The 20,681-nt window shown below is 40.6% G+C and overlaps 1 protein-coding gene across 3 annotated transcripts in view; it reads left to right on the top strand.

The window, feature by feature from the left end:
- Nucleotides 1-5,622: 5,622 nt before the first annotated feature.
- EEFSEC (eukaryotic elongation factor, selenocysteine-tRNA specific) overlaps nt 5,623-20,681 on the top strand; it is a 122,753-nt gene continuing 107,694 nt past the window's right edge. Inside the window, exon 1 of one of the 3 annotated variants that reach the window (XM_069027717.1) lies at nt 5,623-5,669. In XM_069027717.1, coding sequence (XP_068883818.1) covers nt 5,645-5,669 — 25 coding nt within the window. In that variant the 5' untranslated portion in view covers nt 5,623-5,644. Of the gene's footprint in view, nt 5,670-6,140; nt 6,621-20,681 lie in introns of those variants that run through there. The other 2 variants (XM_069027720.1, XM_069027719.1) reach the window with 2 other exon arrangements.

Genomic DNA, 20,681 nt, shown 5'->3' with positions numbered 1-20,681 from the left:
CCCGACGCGCCCCGCCCGCGCCCCGCCATTGGCCCCCGTCACGGCGCTCTCGGCGCTCATTGGGCGCGGGGCCTGCCCGTCACCCGCAGGGGCGCAGGTTTTTAGGGTCCGCCCGCCCGTTTCCGCGTGCGGCGCGCGCGGAGGGTCCGGGCGGGTGCGGGCGCTGCGGAGGAGTTGGGCCGGGAAGGGGAGAAGTGGTGGAGTCACTGTCCCTGGAGATGCTCAGGGAAACACTGGACGGGGCACTCGGTGCTGGGGTCTGGGTCAGAAGGTGGTGGTCTGTCATGGGCTGGACTCTGTGCTCTCGGAGGTCTTTCCCAGCCTAAGTGGTTCTGCGATTCTCTGAATCGGCAGGGGCGGTTTGGGGAGAGGCGAGCGGAGCCCTCCCGGAGGGGGAACCAGCTCGTTCTTGCTCGCAGGTTTCTTGGCCCTGCAGTACCATCACCACTTTCTGCCTTCCTAGAATCCGGTTTGGTGCTGGAGCTAGCGTTTCTCCCCGCTGCCAGGGCCGGGGGAGCCCCGGGTGTCCCTGGCTCGGTGTGGGGCTGCTGCCCCTCTCCCTGTCTTGCCGCTTGCCCGCCCCCGGCCGCCGACAGTGCGCCAGGAACCGTGAGCCTTATCAAAACCTCGCCTGGCTTTAGCTCACAAAAATAAGCTGAGGCTCACCAAGGGTGTTTTCTAAAACTTTGTCAAAGATTCACAGAATTGTTAAGGTTGGAAGGGACCACTGGAGATCATCTAGTCTAACTCCCCTGACAAGGGTGGTCTCTTAACTGCTTGGTGTTGCTCACTAGTTTTTAGCATTCAGTGAAACTGCAGAATAATTATATTCCACATCTCGGAAGGAAAGCCTTCCTGTAAGCATTTGAGGCTGTGACACGTGCTGCACCTACAGCACGTATTTTACCCAACTGAAATGGGTAAAAACACTCCAGCTTCTCAGCAGGTCGTTTCATGGCCTCACAGAAACATCCACGTTTCATGAGGTCTGTGGTGTTACAGCTTCTAACTGTGGTTTGGTGGTAATTCTGCTGCACCTTCTATGAAGGGTTTAAAAGCTTAATATAGAGATCACTCCCAGTGAAATTTTAGATGGGATCTGGGAACCTGCAGTTCCAGTGAGTTCTCCTGGTTGGTAGATATTGTGATCTCTCCCACAAAGAAGACAGGGAACTCTTCCCATGGATATATAGAGTTGTCTGTGATTATAAACCCCTGGCTGTGTCTGCAATTTTTAAACCCTGTGGATGAAGCAGGACTGATGCCTGGTGGCATATTGGCTTTCCTGTGCACTGCCAGGGGAATTGCAAAAGCAGTCCTGTGACAGCACAAGCTTCGAGAGCTTTAGAGAGTTTTAGGGAGGATGGGAGTTATGGTTCAATTTGCAAAAGCCCAGTGAACCACATACATGCTATTCATTCCCTCTTTGTTCAAGAGCTTCCATTAGTTTTGTTATAAATGTCATTTGGCAAAGACTTTGCTATTTGTTGCTTTCTTTTTCTGTTAATTTTTCTGTCAGTTTATATTTACATATTCTAGTTTAAAATTGTAATTGCAATATAATTGCACACATGTGTGGTTCAACACCTTTGTAAGGGTATCCTGCTATACAACTCTTCAGCTAAGAATTTTGGCCAACAAATATCAGCCATTCTTTAAATAATTAGAAAAGCATGTATGCCATTAGACACTGTACATCCTCTCAGGGTCATATTAGTCACAGAACACAAATGCCTAATAGGTACTGAATTGCTGACTTTTTCCTTTGTAAAAGAGCAAATATACAACTTTGATTTCTCCAGTGCATTAAACTGCCGCAAGTGCTGTGGGTAAGTCTGGTCAGAGTTCAAGTTTCTGCCAGTTCTGGAAGGATAATTAACAAGTCTGGTAAGAGCTCTGAAGGCAGTGATGTTGCTATCAAGGGGTTCAGGTTAAGTATGACCCTCTTTTTCCAAAGGGTGAAATACATAATAATTTGTTAACTTAGACTGAAACCTGTCCATATGGTCCATGTTACCTTGTTTGATGTTGTAGCAAGACCTGTTTTTGAGATTATGGCATTTCAAAGTCTATTTAATAATATTTGCTTATTTATTTTTTGGTGAAATTCAATATACAGGAATGTAGATGGGAGGAATAAAAAATTGCTGTTAATCTTCACTGTAACTTGGAGGAAGGATAGAAATATTCTATGTCTATAAAAATCAGATATGCTACATAAGGTTCTTTAACTTCAGAAATACTAATTAGGGATTTTTCCTGCTTAAAGTGGATAACAAACAGTGTTAATTGTTTCTCTACAGCAATAAGATGTCTCAAACCCAGAATTTAGAGCCTAAAACTTCTGTCTGCTAGTGACCATTGATGTTCAGTAAATAAAATCTGCTGCCACAATGAAGGTACAATTTTAGTATCGACCTGCAGAAAATGTGACTAAAATTATTTGGGTTTGTGTTTGTAGTAGAATAGAAATAAGAACAAGTAAAAAATAGTTTGCTGAATAAATGTGAGGCTGGCTTCTCCCTCTTTTTTGCTCACAAGTATTACTTAACTGTGCCAGGTTTGGCATTGCTCATTGTATTGATTGTTTCACTCATTCCATTTGTTCTTTGAACGTTGTCCTGAAGTTGCAGTTAAAGAGGGGCAAAAGAGGACATTCAGATGAGGGAAAATAAACAATAATCCTTTAGACCACACAGGATTAGTTCCCCAGGAAGAGCAGAGTACAACTGGAACTACTGGGAAGTTTAGAATTGAGCTTCAATAGTGTAAATCATCTTTTATAGCTGGTGTCTTGTGTTGTGGTGCATCAGTATGAGGAAATACCAAACCTCAACTTTTACATGATTTTTGTGATTTTTTGCATAGTTAACATTTTAGAGGGGGAGGATAAAATAATTCAATTGCAAAGCACGAGTCTTCTTTGTCCAGGCCACCAGATAGAACATAAGTAGGTTGTGCGACCATTCTGCCCAGCCCATTCTATGGATGCTTTGAGTATAATTTAACATTTCACTAGCCAGCTAACCAGAAAAATAATACCTGTCACTAACAGCCTGAACTGTTATTCCCCAAGTTTAATCAACTCATTTTACCAACGTTTCTTTTGCCCCCTGGTTTGAGGTCTCCTATTTGGCACAGACGTCATGCGATACCCGATGTGGGAGCTGGAGACTTGAGAGCTGTTTTCCTAGACTAAATGTTTGAGGTTACAGGACGTGGCCTAGTTTCACATAAGCTTTCAAATTTCAGTGGGACATGCTGAATCCTGAAACTGTCAAATAGTGTATTATTTTTGGAGTGAGAGTACGTGTGTGTGAGTGTGTGAATGACCTCTACATTTTTACCCTATCCCAAAAGTCTGACTTCCTGCCCTTTCTCCCATGAGTCCATAAACTTTAGCAATTAAAGTGAACATGTTTTAAGGAAGAAATTCCATATAGGAGAGAACAACTAGGACAGAGAATGGTGTATTTAGGGGAAAACAAGGAAAATAGTAAAATGCTACAAATTTTGTGAGGGATACAGAAAAATCCGGAGAAGTTGGGATTCTTTCATTTTGCCAGGTTCCCCTCTCCCTCTTAGTAATACCAAGACCTTCATGTGGGGGTAGGGAGTGGTGTAGACTGATCACTATGTAGTGATCGTGTCTTGTTTTGTTCCCTGCAAAAGAAGCTGATTTTTTTGCTCTTCAAAGCAATAGGAATGATGTGTCTTACCGAATGCCACATCTTAATTTCCAAATTTGTAATTAATTCTAAAACTTTGTAAGCTAACAGAACGGACCTTTCTAAATGCTGAATGAAAGTGCTTTTGTCTGTCTTTATCAGATTTCTTCTTGATATTGGTGATTTAAGTCATTCATTTCACAGGTACTATGTGCACTCTAATATTTCCTCAAGTGATATGTGGCAAAATCAGATCCACAGGCTCTAAAATCCTGGAGAGAGGTATGTTCTGAGTGGTAAGAACAAAGCTGTAGGCATTGGGTTTTTTCCTTCCCTCTACGTAAGAACAACTGCTTCCCTATCTAGAGAGTTGCAAATCTTTTCTGTGTCTAAAGGGAGAAAACCAAACACTCATTTCTACATGATACTCCTCCTTCTTGCAGGTCACTCAGGAGTAAAAGAAGGGCCAACATTGTTATATGAACAGTGGAATTAAATCCACTTTCCTGTGGATTTTTATCCTCCTTCCTGAGCTATCCTTAACAGAAAGAATTATCTTTTTTTCATCCCATAAGTTCTGTCCAGAATCCCTCTAAATTCTGGCTGAGCAAAACGTCTCTCGTCATTAGACTGGCAGACCAAAATGCATCTCGCCTGAGCTTTGCTGCAGCCTCTTACACTGTGAGTATTGAAATGGGACCTCCTTGACATCACTGCCAGTTTTCTCAAGAGTTGTAGAAACTTTTAGACCTTTCTACTTTCTCAAGGCTTGTTGAAAATGGCTGTTATTTTAGGTATTTTGGGAGGATCTCTGGATAATACCTTTCTGGTTGAGAATCAGACCTTTTCTCACCTCTTCCTTCTGAACTCATAACGCTAAAAGAAAAGAAGTAAAGGGTAATATGATACAAGGATATCTCTGTGGATTCTAACTATTTAGGGCCTTATGGGAATTGATGTAAACTTTCCCTTCCCTTTGCAAGTGCATATTGATGTAACAGATTCAGCACAAGGAAGTGTATATGAGCCTTATGATTTAACAGGAAACTGTTCAAAGCCTGGGAACTTGGTCTGAAAAGTGACATTATGCTTAATTTGGTTCCCATGACACAGCTTCCATCAGGCTGAACTGTTCTGCTCAAGAAGCTGATTAGCCAGGCTAGCTCAGTATTCCTTGTGAGTTCACATCTTTCCTTTAGGGAGACAGTTGTCTCTCAAATAGCACTGAGAGCTAGGAAGAAATGCAATCCCCCCGCCCCCCACTTTTCATTGAGTCATTGATTCTGTCATCTTGACTTCCATGTGTTTGGGAAGGAGGAGTAATTTGCATCCAGCTCTAAACCAAACTCTTTTATATTGAAAGTGTTGTTATATAAAGCATCTTTCTTTGTAAGAAAAAGCCTGGAGTTTGGAGTCAAAGCCTAAAAACCAAATGCATGATGTTGACAGTAGCCTTAGGCAAGTCATTTTACACTTCTGGCTCATTCATTAGTTATTCAGATGTGAATGTTATTACTATGAGCAGTATGTACTACTGCACAGAGTGAGCAGAAAAGCAACAGCACTGCTCTCAAAGAAAAAAAAATATAGAACAAGTCTAGTCTACTTTGACACCTATGGGAAGTCCATGATACGGTCTTGATTTCTTCATTTATGAAGAGCTGTTATCATTTGAAGAGGTACTTTGGGCTCCGTAGTCTCTACTGAAATGCCGAGCACATGTGTTAAGCTTTATCCTGTAGTGCATTTGGCCCGTGCTCCCTGGGTTATCGGTAAAGCCAGGTGACTTACATCAGTGAAGTGATCCTGTCCTCTGAAATGCCCTCAGGCCTCTCCAATGTTCATCTACCTGTTGTTGTCTGTTTTGGTGGTGGTAGCAGTGGTTTCCAGGAGAGCTGTTCATCACTGTTAATAATCTTGGATTCTTAGTCCACTAAAGATAGGATTTTTAAAGCAGCATCTTACCTAACTTAAATATGCTTTTACAGGAAAATGAATTATGTAAGCCTAGAATTTATTAAGTGTACGGGGAGTAAATGACCTGCTTTTTTACGTGGGTTTGCAAATGTCCGCGCGCCTTTGAAATCAAACCTGGTCACACCGGGGTGTGCTTGGGGGCAGAATGGAGGGGGTGATGTGACAGGGAGCGGGTTTAAGCAGCCCTGCAATGTCTAATTAGCGTGGGCGAAATGAGAGCAAAGGTGCGGATGCTCAGGGCAATTACAGTGCCCCCTTCCCCGGGCTGCTGGCTCCCAGCTCTCCCTCAGGCCGGGCGCACACCGGGGAGAGGACCCAGCTGTTGGGCATGTGGCCTTCAAAGTAACCTGCTGAAATTGCCTCTCCTTACAGGGGGTGCCTGGCAGGGGCAGAGCGGGGCAGAGCGGGGCAGAGCGGGGCAGAGCGGGGCAGAGCGGGGCAGAGCGGGGCAGAGCGGGGCAGAGCGGGGCAGAGCGGTGAGCTGGGGCGTTTGCCAGGCCGGTGGTTCTCATTCCCGGCCGCGGAGAGCACGACCCGCGCAGTACCGAGCAGCCTGGCCCTGGCCCTGCCCGGCCCTGGCCCTGCCCGGCGCGGCCCTGCCCGGTCACCGTGCGCGCGGGCCCCCGGCGGGCGGAACGGCGGCGGCGGGGCCCGCGTTGCCGCAGGGGCGCTGTGGGGACGGACCGGGCGGGCGCAGCGCCGCCATGGCCGCCCGCGTCCTGAACGTGAACGTGGGAGTGCTGGGCCACATCGACAGCGGGAAGACGGCGCTGGCGCGGGCGCTCAGCACCACCGGCTCCACCGCCGCCTTCGACCGGGCGCCGCAGAGCCGCGCGCGGGGCATCACGCTGGACCTGGGCTTCTCCTGCCTGCGCACCGCGCTGCCGCCGCAGCTGGGCCCGGGGCCCGGCGAGCTGCAGTTCACGCTGGTCGACTGCCCGGGGCACGCCTCCCTCATCCGCACCATCATCGGCGGTAAGGGGGGCGCGGGGGTGGCCGCCCGGCCCGCCCCGGTGGCTGTCGCGCCTCCCGGGGGGCCCCAGCCCTCGTTGGGGTCCGCGCCCCGCGGGGCTGCGCTCGCCCCTGTCCGTGGTGGGAGCGGGGCCGCTGGGAGCCGGGGTCTCCGGCTACGCCCAGCCGAGGGAACGGGGGGTGTCAGGTTTTTCAAGGGCCTTATGACTTTGCTACACTTTATCGTGGTTACTCTTCAAGTAAAGAACCAGTGCTCATAGAAAAGCAGTTTGTACCTGTGAGTTCTTGGGGTGCTGTTTGGATGGTCAGGTGTGCTCAGGTTTCTTACGCTTATTGAAAAAAAAGTTTTATTTATCTTGTATGGAGGCCCTATTAATGGCATTGAACGGCTCTATAAATTTCTATTTTCTCGCCTGTTAAAGCTGTCAGAGTTTATGTTGCCTGTAGTTGAGAGCTGTGATGTAGTTGCTGGGCATGCTCATGTTGTCTTGGAGGACCAGGGAGTTCTAACATGGTAATTTTAGGCTTAGAAATAATTTCGTGGATTTTGGTAACTCTACATTTTAGCCTTTGTAGGTGGTACCAGAAGGTTAATCTGGTTTGCATTAGGACTCATTTTAAATTAGTTCACCTTGTTCTATCTCTATCTTCTATTTCTTCGAACAAGTGTTAAGAGCTGGTCGGTGCTTGACTAAGGATGTGATGGAGTCACAGCTGCACGAGTTTAAAGTAGTCACAGGTTGATGCAACTGCAGGGATCAGCCTGCAAGGTCAGTTCCTCTGCCTTTCTTCTGTCAGCGTCTCTTTAGTGACAACTTGGTGGTAGTTTTGTAGGACAATGTTTCTTCTTGGCTAGACTGAGGTTTAGGCTGAGTTACTTTTCATGATGAATGAATTTAACCCCCTTTTGAACAGTTGTGTTATTTGTAAGTTTCGTTAGCGGTAACTGCATTGTATTGTTTGTGCTTCTTGTGGGTAGGATAATAAATATTTACTTATCTGTCAGTTTCACCAGAAGTAAAGTGCTCTGTATCATCAACTTGCGCTTCACAGCTACAAGGGAGGAGTGGCTGTGTGATTAATTCCAGAAAGTTGTGGTCTTGTAGTCATCTTTTGTACTTGACAATCCCTTATCATTTGTCAGTAATTGTAAGCACCTATTATCTTCTAAAGAGCAAAGTTTACTTTGGCAAATGTTTCTTGGATGTACTGAAGAGTCACTTGTAGTCAGACATTCCTTTTTGCCAGAAGTAACTAATCTCAGTGGTGTAAACTTCCTCATGAAGGGGACATGGGAAAACTTAGAAATCAGCTTTAACCAGTTTTTCAACAACTTTAACACTTATTTGGTGTCGTTGTTTGATACACAGACTTCTTATTGCTTTCTGTTATTTTTATGAAGATCTTCAAAGTATTTAGTCACAGCTGTCCACATCAGCTGAATAAGTTATTCAGATTTGCTTATTGATAGGCCATGCAGGGAGAATGAAGGCATGGACTGGATTAGATGACATGATAGAGTTTTCTTCCCAGCAAAAGTAATTCTTTACAGGTGGTAATTCAGACACATAAGCGCATCAAACTCGCTTAGTTCCAGTTGGACAAGGTTATGTTTCTTACTGAAAACAGTTGATCAGTGTGACTTACTGCAATTCTGTGTGTTAAGAAAGGGTTGTAGAGAAAATGCAGTATTGTGTTAATAGTTTAAAGAATTAGGAACTTCAGTTTTCTGCTTGGTAACATAGATGTATCTTGATAGGGGATGCTTTTTTTGTTTTTTTACTACCAGGTTGGAAAGGTGAAACCTTGATGATAAAACCTGATCTGTGCCTGTGGGACTCTTTAGGTGCTTACAGATTTGGTGTGGTTTGGTGAAACTCAAACTGAAGTGTAGCATATCTTGTGTAACAGGATGCATTCTTTGGTGTTCATGTGTGTTTCAATAATGCCAACTTTTTCACCACTTCAGGAATGGAAAGTGAGTCCTCCCAGATAATGATACTTGAAAAATTTAGGTTATTTTCATCTACTTCCTTGTTACTAAGCATTAAGGGTTTGCCATTCCAAACATTCTCTGCAACCAGGAATGCCACTACTCTTTTCTTCTTGATGGAATCTGTGATTTCCCTGTTACTGCACGTTTTCTCTATATATGGTTTCTAAATAAGACATAAGTGCAAAGTGCTTTATCCTCCTGTGTTTATTCTGCACCTCATATTTCCCATACCTCTTTAAATTATCACTGCTCTGAATTCAAATCCTGAGGGTAGCAATAGGTAGAAGTTAATCTGCAGAAAAACTAGAGGTAGGATGCCTGGGGGCAAGGGAGCTGCATGTGAGGATTTGGAAGGTGGAATGACAACAGAGATGAGAGGGCTGCTTCAAACCTCTGTGTAAGTCAGGTGCATGCAGGGTTTGCAGGAGAAGCTACAGCTGTACAAATGTTATTGTTTGAAGCTCTCTTTTTTCACTGAAGGTGGGATAAACTAGTTGTCTTCCCCTTGGGTGATCCCATCTCATGGAAACACTGCTGTGGCTGGGTAGCACCAGCATTGTTCACTCAGGTCTCCCATGAGGTGAGGAGCTCAAGGGTTTCCTTCTGAGGTGTCACTTTTTGGCTCTTCTCTTCCCGAGTGCCGTTTACCCAGTGGTGTCCCAGGTTATCTCTCTTGTGTAACTGTCATCTTTTCTGTGCTCCCAGAGTGCTCTAAGGGTTAATTCCTTTGCTGTACATGGCTCATAAATCTGCTCACAGATTAAATGTTACTATTTACCACTCTTTAACATATTTCTGTATGTAGCTAATTCCTGGAGTGGATTTTTTCATGTCAGAATCTAGTATTACATTTTTGTCACGCTATGCCAGGTAGTGCTTGACCTTGTGAATACTTCTCAGAGTCACTCACAAGATGCTTGTTCAGACACAATACTTTAGGATTAAATGAATGCAGAATATTTGAGCAGTAACCAAATGGAATGAAAAATGGAAGTTGTATTTCATTCTGTGTGGCTACATTTTTCTTCTGAAGCTTGTCCTTGAAAACAAAACATATCAAATGTTAAATCAAAAGTGTTTTGTTTTGGGTTGTTTTTTTTTTCTTTACCTGCATGCTGGGAATTGGAAATGTTGCAGACAGTTTCACCCAAGATATTTTGTTTAAGTTTTAACTGGAAGGTTATAGTCAAGGTTGGAATGGAATAAATAATAGTCACTTGGCGTACTACATCATGCCTTTCACTTGTGTTTAAACCCTACTGGTTTATATTCTTTTAAGGCTCTTGTGTGTCTGTGGCAGGAAGGCATTAATTTAGTGGGTAGCTGTATGGCTTGGACTGTGCTATGTATTTCTTTTTGTCTTACTCTTTCAAACAATAAGAACAGAACTCTTTATTTTAAAATAAAATTTCAGATTTTTCCTGTGCTTTAGCAGGATCTTGTCTCAAGCAATGCAACAAAACCAGTATTTACAGCCATTTGTGTCTGACTTGGTATAGAGAGCAAACAAGCCTGGATGACTGAACCTTGAGGGCCAATTCTTAGCTTGTCCCGAGCAGTAAGAAGCACCCACGTCAGCCTTACACTTGGTTTGTGCACTGAAGGAATGACTGCAAGATGCAGGACTGATACTTTTGTCATTCCTGCATTCTTCTGTTGCTGTAGAGATTTAGGGTGGTATTTTTAGTAAAATGTCACACTGAGATGGGGTAGCTTCTGTCACAGCATTATGGGGTTTTTTAAGCTTCTCTTCTTTTGTTAATGTTCAGATCCTGATCTTCCACAAAGCTGATGTTAATGTCATTGAAATAAAATAAGAGTTGCTTTTACGTTTGTTTGTCACAGACCTGTGCACCCAGTAGGGTCTGGAATAGTTTCTCAAATGAGTTCAGCAGGAAGGGATGCCTGCCGAGAGGTTAGACAAGTTAATCTGCCAGAAGAAATTCAATCCCCATATTTCATTTTAAGACCACTTTGCGTAGCAAAGTAGTTTAAGCAGTAGCAGATTTTTTCCTTGCTGATGGTTAATTTCATGCCCTACAAAGGGTCAGCACACTAATACAGGAGAACATGATTACCTCATCCCAGCTTCCCCCACACAGGCAGCCAAGGGATACTGAGTGTTTGCTTTAGGTGAGCTGTTTTCAGCTGCCCTTTATCTGTTTGATTTCAAGATGGGTCCTCAAAAGAACTTCTAAATCAGAAAATTGTCCCTTTTTTTTTTTTTTTTTCCCCCCTTATGAAGTTCAAAGGACAGTGTATCCTTATAGGGTTTTAATTGGAAAGCTACTGCTTGACCCTGGTTGTCTAAACCTGGGCTGGGGGGAACTCTGACAAACTTGTAGTTTTGTAATCCTTATGCCTGTCTGAACCTTTGACCTTTTTACTTTATAACTAGAGCTTCATTGTCACCATTTGTCCCTGCAGTTCCTTTCAAAGAAAACTGCCTTGCAAGTGTCTGTTTCCACTTTGCTGCTGTGTTCGGCTAAGGAAGGGTATTAATTCATACCTGATACATTGGAGGGGCCAAGACTTTTGAACTTGCACTAGAGCTTGGGGAGGGGGAAATGAGCATAGCAAAAGCATGTCTTGCTGATGCAAATGAGTACAATGAAAACAGGCTTGGGAGATCAAGGGAAATGTGGTCTTGCTACCAGCATTCAAATTCAGACAGATGCAGATTATTTGTAAGATTAACATATCACAAAAAACCCCCACCTTTTATCACAGATTACTTGTTTTGCTGAGTTTGTTGTAAGCTTTTAAGAGGATTTGTAAACTCGGGGTTACCTTTGCATTACTGCAGTGAAAACATACTTCTGTCGATGTGAGCTTTTGTTTGTTGAGGCCTTTGTGAAGATGTGACAGTTCTTGTTTTTTTCTAGGTGAGTGAGTGAGTAGCGTTTTATAGTTGTATATGTGGATGACTTGGCTGTTGAGTGCAGATGTTGAATGAAGAGAAACCTCTGTAGGAAAGAGTGTCTTGTGTTTAGTGGCTGTCATTCTAGTCAGAACAGTCACTGTAGAGTCTTGAGATCTTTGGCTGCCAGCTTGAAGTGAGAGTAACATAATAATGAACCCTGTTCTGGTGGAAAAAATTAAAACAACATACAACTCTTGGGTAGTGTAATTTCGATTCACAAACCTTGATGTAGTGGTTGATGTTATGAAAGTGCTCACAGGTCAAGAGACTTCAGCTAGCACTAGTGGGAGTGTTTTCTAAAATGTATTAGACTCCTTGGGTTCATGGTGCTTGTGAATTGCTGATACTGCTTTGTATTAAAATTTCAAATAAACTTACTTCTGTAAATGAAATTGAAACAGTGTCTTTTTTTTCTAATCACTAGAATTTGGCTGGTGCCTGATAGTTCCCTGACAACACAAAGGAGTATTTTTATTGACATTTTAAAATGAAAGCCACTTTTTTTTTTTTTTTTTTTTTTTTTTTAAATTAAGGAGCTATGCGTGCAGAAAGGCAACCAGTATAAAAATTTTGTTGCGTGGTCTCCACAACCTCCGAAGTGGAACTTTGTCTCCTGGATGATGCAGTGCACAAGAGGGCAGTGTTTGCTTACAATGTAGGATCTTAGGGATAAGTACTCAGGGTAACAGGTCAGCGTGGGGGGAGTGACCTCACTGTGAATCGAAACAGAATTAAGTAGAAGATTTGGAACACAACTCTGGCTTAATTTTCTCGTTCTTAAAGAAAACATCCTCTGAGTTTTAAGGAAGGTTAGTCTTATTTCATCTATAATTTGGGTAGTGCTTTTTATACCTTAAGCAATAAAAACGTATGGGGTGTTGTTTTAAATGTGACATGAGACACAGGTAACAGGGGAAAAAACCAACTAGTTTGATGTGGGAACCGTGGAATTTAGTGTACACAGTTCCTTTATTTCCTTCCCCATTTCCCCATGTCTTTTAATAACTGGGCAAAAGCAAGCTAGTTGTACTAAATCTGCTTTGAACCACTTCTGTGTGAAATAGGATTTGTTGTGTGAGATTGGGTAGAATGAAACTTGGTACCAGGGTACTTTGAAATAAGGTCTTGTGGAATTTTTATCTGTCTGTATCATAATTTTAATGGTTCTAACTTTCTGTGTATTGCATTGCTTCTCCTTTCTGTGGGTTTTGTGAGTGGTGTGACAGTGGGATTGCTGCTATTATTTCTGTTCTATGCCCTTTTCTGCAATTTTGGCTTGAAGCTGATTTCCCTGTTAAAGTTACACATGTTCAACAACTTCCTAAACTTACACAATAACTCTTAGGTAATATTAGAGACCAAAGCAGGAGGAGTCTTCGGTTCATTTTCTGGGTCAAAAAGTTTACAAGGAGCAAGAGACCCATTGTCTCCTGATATCAAAAGTTGTAGTGAATAATCACATTCTCTTCTGCTTCTTCTTAGAATTCTGTCAGAAATGTACTGGTTTCTGTGTTCCATTTAAAAAATAAAAATAATTGTGCATTTCTTGTTTGGAAGGTGTGATTTATAATGGAATTCTCAATTTAAGTGTAGATTTTAACTAGGAGAGGTTTTATTGAAGGTTTTTTGAATGTTAAATTGTCCCTTACTATTATATGACAATTTTTCTACAAAGCCTCTGAGTGGTTGTGTTTGTTTGCTTGTATACAACAAAATTATCCTGATTGACACTATTTGACACAAAACCATGACAGCTTCTCAGGAAAACTTAATAACCAAGCACTGTAATGGTGCTGTTCAAGTCTGTTTGATCATTTTTCCTACTGGTTTAAAAACAGAATTTCTTTGTTCCATCACACCGTGTGCAAGCATTCATTGAATAACCACCTTTCATTTCACTTTTGCTTCATGTTTGTTCTTGCTTTAACTTACTTTGTAAGCTGTTTGGAAGAGTGGGGAAGCTTTGTTAATCAATTTTTAGATGTTTTAAAATATCAGCTAATGTAGTGAAGTATTATAAATAACTGCATAAAATCTCGAGCAACTTACTGTAAAATATGAAGCGTGTTTATAGTTAAAATTACCCTTGTCAAAATAAATTCAAAGCACATTTTTCAAAGTAGCATTTTTACTGATGATGGATATGCTTGCTTGCTAAATAGTCCAATTTAGCAATTCAGTGGTCTGCTAATCGACAAACCAGCCTTATAAGGTTCTACTTTATTTGTTCTGAATCTTGATTTAGAAGTTGTCTTCAATTAGTAGATGCTAGATAGAAGCTGAATGATATGTTGCTTATGTATAAACCCATTTTTAATAGCTAGTTAGCTTGATAGAGCCATGAACTGAATTTCCTTAATATATTTATTTAGGGGTTTTTGTACTAGAAATAATAATACATATTCTTGTGTGGCTGTTGTAAAGTACTATTTATGAAAACCCCTAGAAAAACAAAATGCAGATAGAAAAATTGAGGTTTTAATTGTGAAGCAGATGCGCAACAGATCTCACTAACACTGTCATTGCTACTGTCCATTAAGTGTAGTAAAAAGTTGATTTTCCTTGTGGTAGTGAGTCATTTTCTGCCTGGGAACCCTAAGGTTGGCCTGGCAAGCTGAAGAGCAAGGACAGATGTTCTGCAGTGGTGATTTCCAGCTGGGTTCTTGAACACATTGTTTTCCGTGGTTCCCAGCTCATAATGGGGTAGAGCTGAATGAGAGAGCTTCAGCAAAGAGCCTTAAAGAGCTCGTACAATAGCTGGGATTGCAGAGATACTGTGCATTCTGTGAGAAAATATTCCATGTGCTATCTGTAAAATTCAGATTAGGTAGCTGTTCTGAAGTGCTTCCTTTAAACTGTTCGCTTCCAGAAAGTGTTGCAGGCTAAGTAAATACCAATAATTCTTATTTCCCATCTCCTTATCAATTATTTTGCCAAAATGTTCTTGCACAGTTTATCTTATCTCTTCAAGTGAACATGAAATGGTTAGTGTTGGCTTCCAAATTGAATTACAATCTTGGTTTCAAATTTAAGATGATTAATCCTACATTATATTGTAATTATCAGCATTACCAGCACTAGGGGTAGTTGGGACCAGACAAATAATAATATATATATATATATATATGTTTAATGTAACAGCAGAGGGAATTGGTGAATAGTAGAAGACGAGGAAATGGAATAGAGAGGGTAGCTTAAATAAAAATGAATAAATTGTATTCAGGAGCATCTTGGAGGTAAAGGATGATAAGGGGGAATAAAAAGGTTTGAATTTTGAGATTTATAGAAGTTGATCTGGGTAAGAATCCAGGCTCGCTCACCTCTGGTTCCAGAGAAGAGATGATTCATTTGGGCTTATGGTTTTGTTAAGAAACTCCTTTTTTACTTCATGTTACAGAAGAATGATGATGACTCTTTTGTCTACTGCAGAACTGTTCTTTTCTGCAGTACTGGAAAAATGAATTTAATACAGTTGCCTGTAGCACTTTCTTGTCTTTTGTGCTTAGATTTCCCTTTGTTTTCTGTCTTATTTGGGATGCAGTGTACAATTGGCATATGAGAGTCGCTGGTATTCTTGGATCTCAGGAGCTCTTTTTAATTTTTAAACTTTGCCTTAATTTTTTTTCAGCCAAGTTTTACCTGTCGTGCTTCCATTAAATGCATTGTAGAGCAGGTGAACATACTTTAGATATGATTCTCCTGCATATGTAAAATTTGAAATGGTCTTTAAGAACCTGTTGGGTAAAGAAAAGCTATATAAGTGTTAGAGAGTTGTTGATAGAACTATCTGATCATATTAATAAGGATAGGCATGGGAAATGATTTTTTTGGTCATAGATGTTTATTCATGCTTACATCAACTTCGCTTATATTAAAAAGAAGCCTTCCAGCAGTATTACTTTGGGGAAGAAAGTTTTCCAAAGTATGCAAAAATTGCATTTCAGAGAGAAAAACAAAATCATAGCTTTCTTTTTTAGGATCAAGAAGAGGGGGAGGGAAAATGGTTTCCTTGTATTTGACTGTGCTGTTGGATGGAAGACAAAGCTCAGTCTCTCTTGCTGACTAATGTCATCATCAAGGCATTTTTTTTCTCCCACAGAGCAATTTTGTCTCCATTGAGACCCCCACAGCCATTGGCAAGACCATGGCCTGAGATTAAATCTCACGCTTGGGTGAAATTCTAATGACTGTAATTGTTTCCTCTTTTTAAGTCTGTGGTCCCTTCATCAAAGAGTGGTGCGGAAATTATGCATTTATGTTGTAGAAAGAGAGGTCATGATTACCTGAACCTGTGGTTGACTTGGGGCGATTCTGTGTCGTGTTCTGGCAGTGCTTATCCACGCTGACATTCCAGTGTGTGAAATGATTTAGAGTGTGGCTCAGAGTGCACGTGCAAAGTGCTGCTGTGGCACAGCTCGGTCCTTGCTGGCTCTGGGCTGTTGCCGTCGGGTGAGTGCGGCAGCAGCAGCGGCTCTTGAGCGTTGGTCACCTGCTAACAGGAGAGAAGTAGTAACTGTGGGCTGAGGGAGGTTTCTGTGAATGATCTCTTGTAAAGGGCTTGGGACCCATCAGCAAGTGTTATTCTTAACCCTCACAGTGCTTATTGAAGGTGTTCAGCATCTTGAAGGACAGCACCAGTGTGGTGGTGCTGGTTGTGGAGGAACCCAACATAAGCATGGGCTTGAAAAGAATTACAGACAATTTTGTGGAGGTAGATTGCCCCATCCTGTAAAATCTGAATGTATGTGTGCAGCAGCGTTGCTGTGTGATGGAAAGATTCAGATAAGTATTTTGTGGTGTTTGGCTTTATTGTGCAGTTCTGTATGTACGCTACTTTGGGACTGTACTGTCCCCTAACTCTGAAGATTTATGAAAAAAAAGATGAACTGTGTGTTAAGTAGAAAACATTTTGAGTTTGTACTCTAATTTAGGAAGTATCCTTTAAAGACATCGGAAGAACTGACCAAGACACATTTCATCAGAAAATACGGAAAATGGTTCAAATAGTACCTAATTTTAGGTGTCTAGGTTGCATTTATAGACTAAAGAAATTCCAAAGCATCGTCATTCTTAAAAGCATTCAGCACTAGAGTCTTTCCCTGATCTCTGAAATGATGAGTGTTCAGTTTAGAGTATTAAAAAATTTATCAATAAAAAGCAACCAAGTGTCAGCAGTGCTGCTCACTTAAGGGACTAGTTTTGAGCATTTGAAACTGAAACCTGGCCCCTGTCTGGCTATATTATGACTTCAAATAATATGATAATATGCCTAATTAAAAAATTCCTTAAAGCCTGAAAAGCAAGGTATTTCCCTGAAATGATATCTGTTTGTTTCTATATTTATAAATAGAGCAAATAATTAAAAAATGGAAATAATTGTTAGTGTTTGTATCTTGTGTATGGCTAAAAATTCAAAAGTCACAAGTTAGGCACCCCGACAACTTTTTTTTTAAGGAAGTAATTTTATTCTGTGGATTTGCTTGCTGTGTGATAGGTTTTCACCCTGTGGGAGGGGCCATCATGAGTATTTTTTTCTCTGAGTGGATTTTTCACCTGACGAACAACTGAGATTCTCCCATTATTTCAAGTGCTGTGACAAAGTTGTGGTGCTGGTGGTGTTTGCCCATGTGTTTGTAGTTGAGCTCTTCCCTTTCTCTCTCTGGTGTGTATTGCTGTATCCAGCAATGGTGGTTTTTTCTGTCTAAAATTGGTGTTGAACTGGAGTCTCTTGTGGGAAGAAATTCACCTGTCTGTGGTGCTGCATAGAGGTTTTAGGGGAAATTTAAAAAAGAAAGTGTATTTGGTTAAATTGAACTGTACCAAGCTTTGTGTAGAAAAAATAATTTTCTGCTTAAAGGAACAAAAGAGTTTTGAACTGAAGCTAAATTCTGTTTAAAAAAAATCCCAAAAAACCAAAACAAGTGACTGAAAATTCAGTCTTTACAGAAAATTTGTCTCAGATGTGTTTTCATTACTGAACTGTCCTCACTAACAAATTACATGGAGGCGGATGTTTGGGAGTACTTTCGTCGTATGTCCCTAAATGTGCTTGCTTTTGTTTTTTTAACTTTATTTACAGTATAAAATAGTTGATTATTCTAGTAATAGCCAACACTCCTTTTGTGGGGTTTAATGTTTTCTTTTTTGTAATTTAAAGCCAAACAAAGCAAAGTGAAGATAAATTTAGCTGTCTGTTTCTTTACTTACCCTGCACCAAGAAACCAGTGAGCCCTAAACTTACTGTGTAGAAGAATGCTGGTTTTTTTTAAGACTTGCACTCAAATTGATGCAGTGGATGAAAGTTATTTTGGTCCCTGTACTTTTTTCTTTTTCCTTTGCATTGTAAAGAAAGTGTTTATTTCTGTCCCATTAAGAAAATGGTGGAGTGTAGCTAGGAAGAGAACAGATCACATAGAAAGTGATGTCAGGTTTATGGAATGTTTTGTTATGTTCTTGCATATAATTGAGTCAATCCTAGGTAAAACCAGAAATGACTAATGTGAAATTTAAATTAGTTGACTATCCTTTCAAGGCTTGTGTACTGTTTTAAATTTTTTTGCAGTAACTGATGAGCTCCTGTAAGAACAGTTGGAACAAAATAGTTACAAGAATGTTTGAGGTGATAGCGTTTAATATTTATTTTAGTAGTAGATGATAGTTTCACTTTCTATTGGAGAGCTAACAATTTTGTAGCATCTCAAGTGTACCTACATTTACTGTTGTTATTGGATGCTGAAAATTTTCAGGATGACACGATGAAATCATCAAAATGCACTCATTTTGAAGATGTTAGTCCATTTAGAAGCCTTATGTGAAAGAGTTACACTTTTGTCCCAGTTCCCCTTTATGCACTGTTTGTTCAGAAGTGGGATAAGTAAGTTCTGTGAATGAAAAATCTGTTTCTGCTAAGAGGATGCTAAAGTGGAGTCTGATGTTTTCTAGCAGTAACAAATTAATTTCTGGGTCAGAAGCCTCGTACAGTATAGATGCAGTAAAAGCAGCCAAAGTGAGTGCAGCTGCAAGCAGCCATTTATGAGAACTTGACATGAGAGTAGAGTTCTGTGGTTAAGTCAGGATGGAAATATGGGAAGCTCAGGCATAGTCTATAGGTGGCAAATGTGATTTTGTAATAGGTCAGCAAAATATCCAGCCAGTTTTTCAAAATTAAATACATTCTGGAAAATATGTTTTTCTGCTAAGTGGTAACAATAATTGTAAAATACTTCAAATGCATGAGTTCTAATCTCTCTTTCTGTTAGCTGTGATCACCTAAAAAAATTGAGCTTTAATCACCAAGGCTGTATTCTTTCTTGGTGATTTCAGCATTTCATTAAGGAGTGATTAGTACTCTTCAATTATGCATTCATTTATCTTAGTGATGCATTTACAGTTAGAGATAGTGTTGGTTTATTGAATTTGGCTGATGCCAAGCAGTTTCAGCAGATTTTTTTTCTTGCCATGTAAGAACACGAAAGAAAGTAGTAGAGAGGGCTTTATAGCCTTGGCATAATTTTAAATGATAACCTATTCTGATTTTTAGGAAAAGAAAAAAAAAAAACGAGGCTTGATTTTGGGATTTTTGTTTATTTGGGGTTTTTTTTTGTTGTTTTCTTTTTCACACTGCTTTGGACTTTTAGAATTCCTTTCTGAAGTCCATCTGCAAAGGCTTTGTCTGCTGAACATCAGTGGTTCATGGTGTGCCTCTTTCAGGTATGGGGGAATAAGCTCTGTAGCAGGCTGCTCTGGAAGCTTGTACTTGGAATAGATTTTTCTCTATGTTTATAAGCTGGCAATTCCAGATACGAGTTAAAAGACCTTATTTACCTAAAGGGATGTCAAGGAAGAAGAAGAGGAGGGACAACATGGTGTGAAATGGGATTGAAAACCAATTTCTTGATGTTTATATGGTGTCCTTCCCTGTATGAATAAGAGGGAGAAGAAAAGGATCTCGATTTTAAGAACTGCCCTTGTTTGTTTTGTATCATAACTGGGGTTAAATTCAAGTGGGCCCTGTTGGGCTGAAAGTTACGGTGGTTTGTGGCAGGGGGAGTTGGATTGCTGATAACCCACATTGCTTCACTTCTGTTTGTTTCATGTTTTCTGTTTACATGTTTTAAAGTTATCTGATCGGTTTGCTTCCAGATTTAACAGTATCCAAGCCTGAGTTCCAGCTTATTAACAGAGCTGCAGTGAAATAGGCTTCTCTGCCTGCCCAGTGCTTCTGCAGAGGGAAGAGATTGTTGCTGTTCTCTTGGGACTGAAAACTTCAAAGCTTTCATTTTGCTGGTAAAGCCTTTCCTAAAACTTGTGTACTTTGAGATGTTGTGATTCAATTTTCCATGGACCAACAGAATCTAGGTCCCAGAGACAGGCAAATCTTCTCATTGTACACTGAATTCTTGTTTTTCTGAGTAACAGGAAGCATGAGGTATGTTTAAAACATGGTAACTACAGATGAGAAAACTGTTTTAAAACCTTTTTTCCCCTCTTGTAGTGTCTCAGGTCACTCCCCAGGCCCAATGTATACCTTGCTTTTAACAGGACACTAGAGGTAAAAAGCATGTAAATGGATGCCATTATTACTTTATTAAGGGAGGAAAAAAATTAAGTATCCATTTCTATGATTATTTGATTTTTTTCTTCTGTGTATGCCAGTCATTAGACTATTTCATTTTATGTACCTACATACCTTTTTCCCCTCTTCATATGCTTTATTTCAATGTTATATTTTTCCAAAATGGCAAGATAATTTTTTCCTCAAAAGCAAATTAACTATGACATTTTAAACATAATTAATAAAAATAATTTATTGGAAGTACTTTAAGGAAATCTTCTAACAAAATTTAATTTAAGTCTACAGTAAATTGTCAGTAAGAATATACTTAATAAAGTTCCATTGTATTTCTCTTCCGTTACTATTATACGATTCTTCAACAACAGTTGTCTCCATCATTTGATGTGAGGGCCAAACTGGTTAGATAACAAATGAAGTATATTTATTTAAGTTCATTTGAAATTAAATTCTCATTCTGAGTTTTCCATCCCTTGTTCTGTAAATCTAGTTCTTACTGTCAGGAAGTTCAATTTAGAATCTATTGTGCTCTCTGAGTCTACAAGATATGAATGGGAAAGAAGACCTAAGAAA

The sequence above is a fragment of the Aphelocoma coerulescens genome, chromosome 12 (assembly GCF_041296385.1).
Source record: "Aphelocoma coerulescens isolate FSJ_1873_10779 chromosome 12, UR_Acoe_1.0, whole genome shotgun sequence".
NCBI classification, from domain to species: Eukaryota; Metazoa; Chordata; class Aves; order Passeriformes; family Corvidae; genus Aphelocoma; species Aphelocoma coerulescens.
The sequence above is the reverse complement of the archived record's forward strand: the minus strand, read 5'-3'. Positions and strand labels throughout refer to the sequence as shown.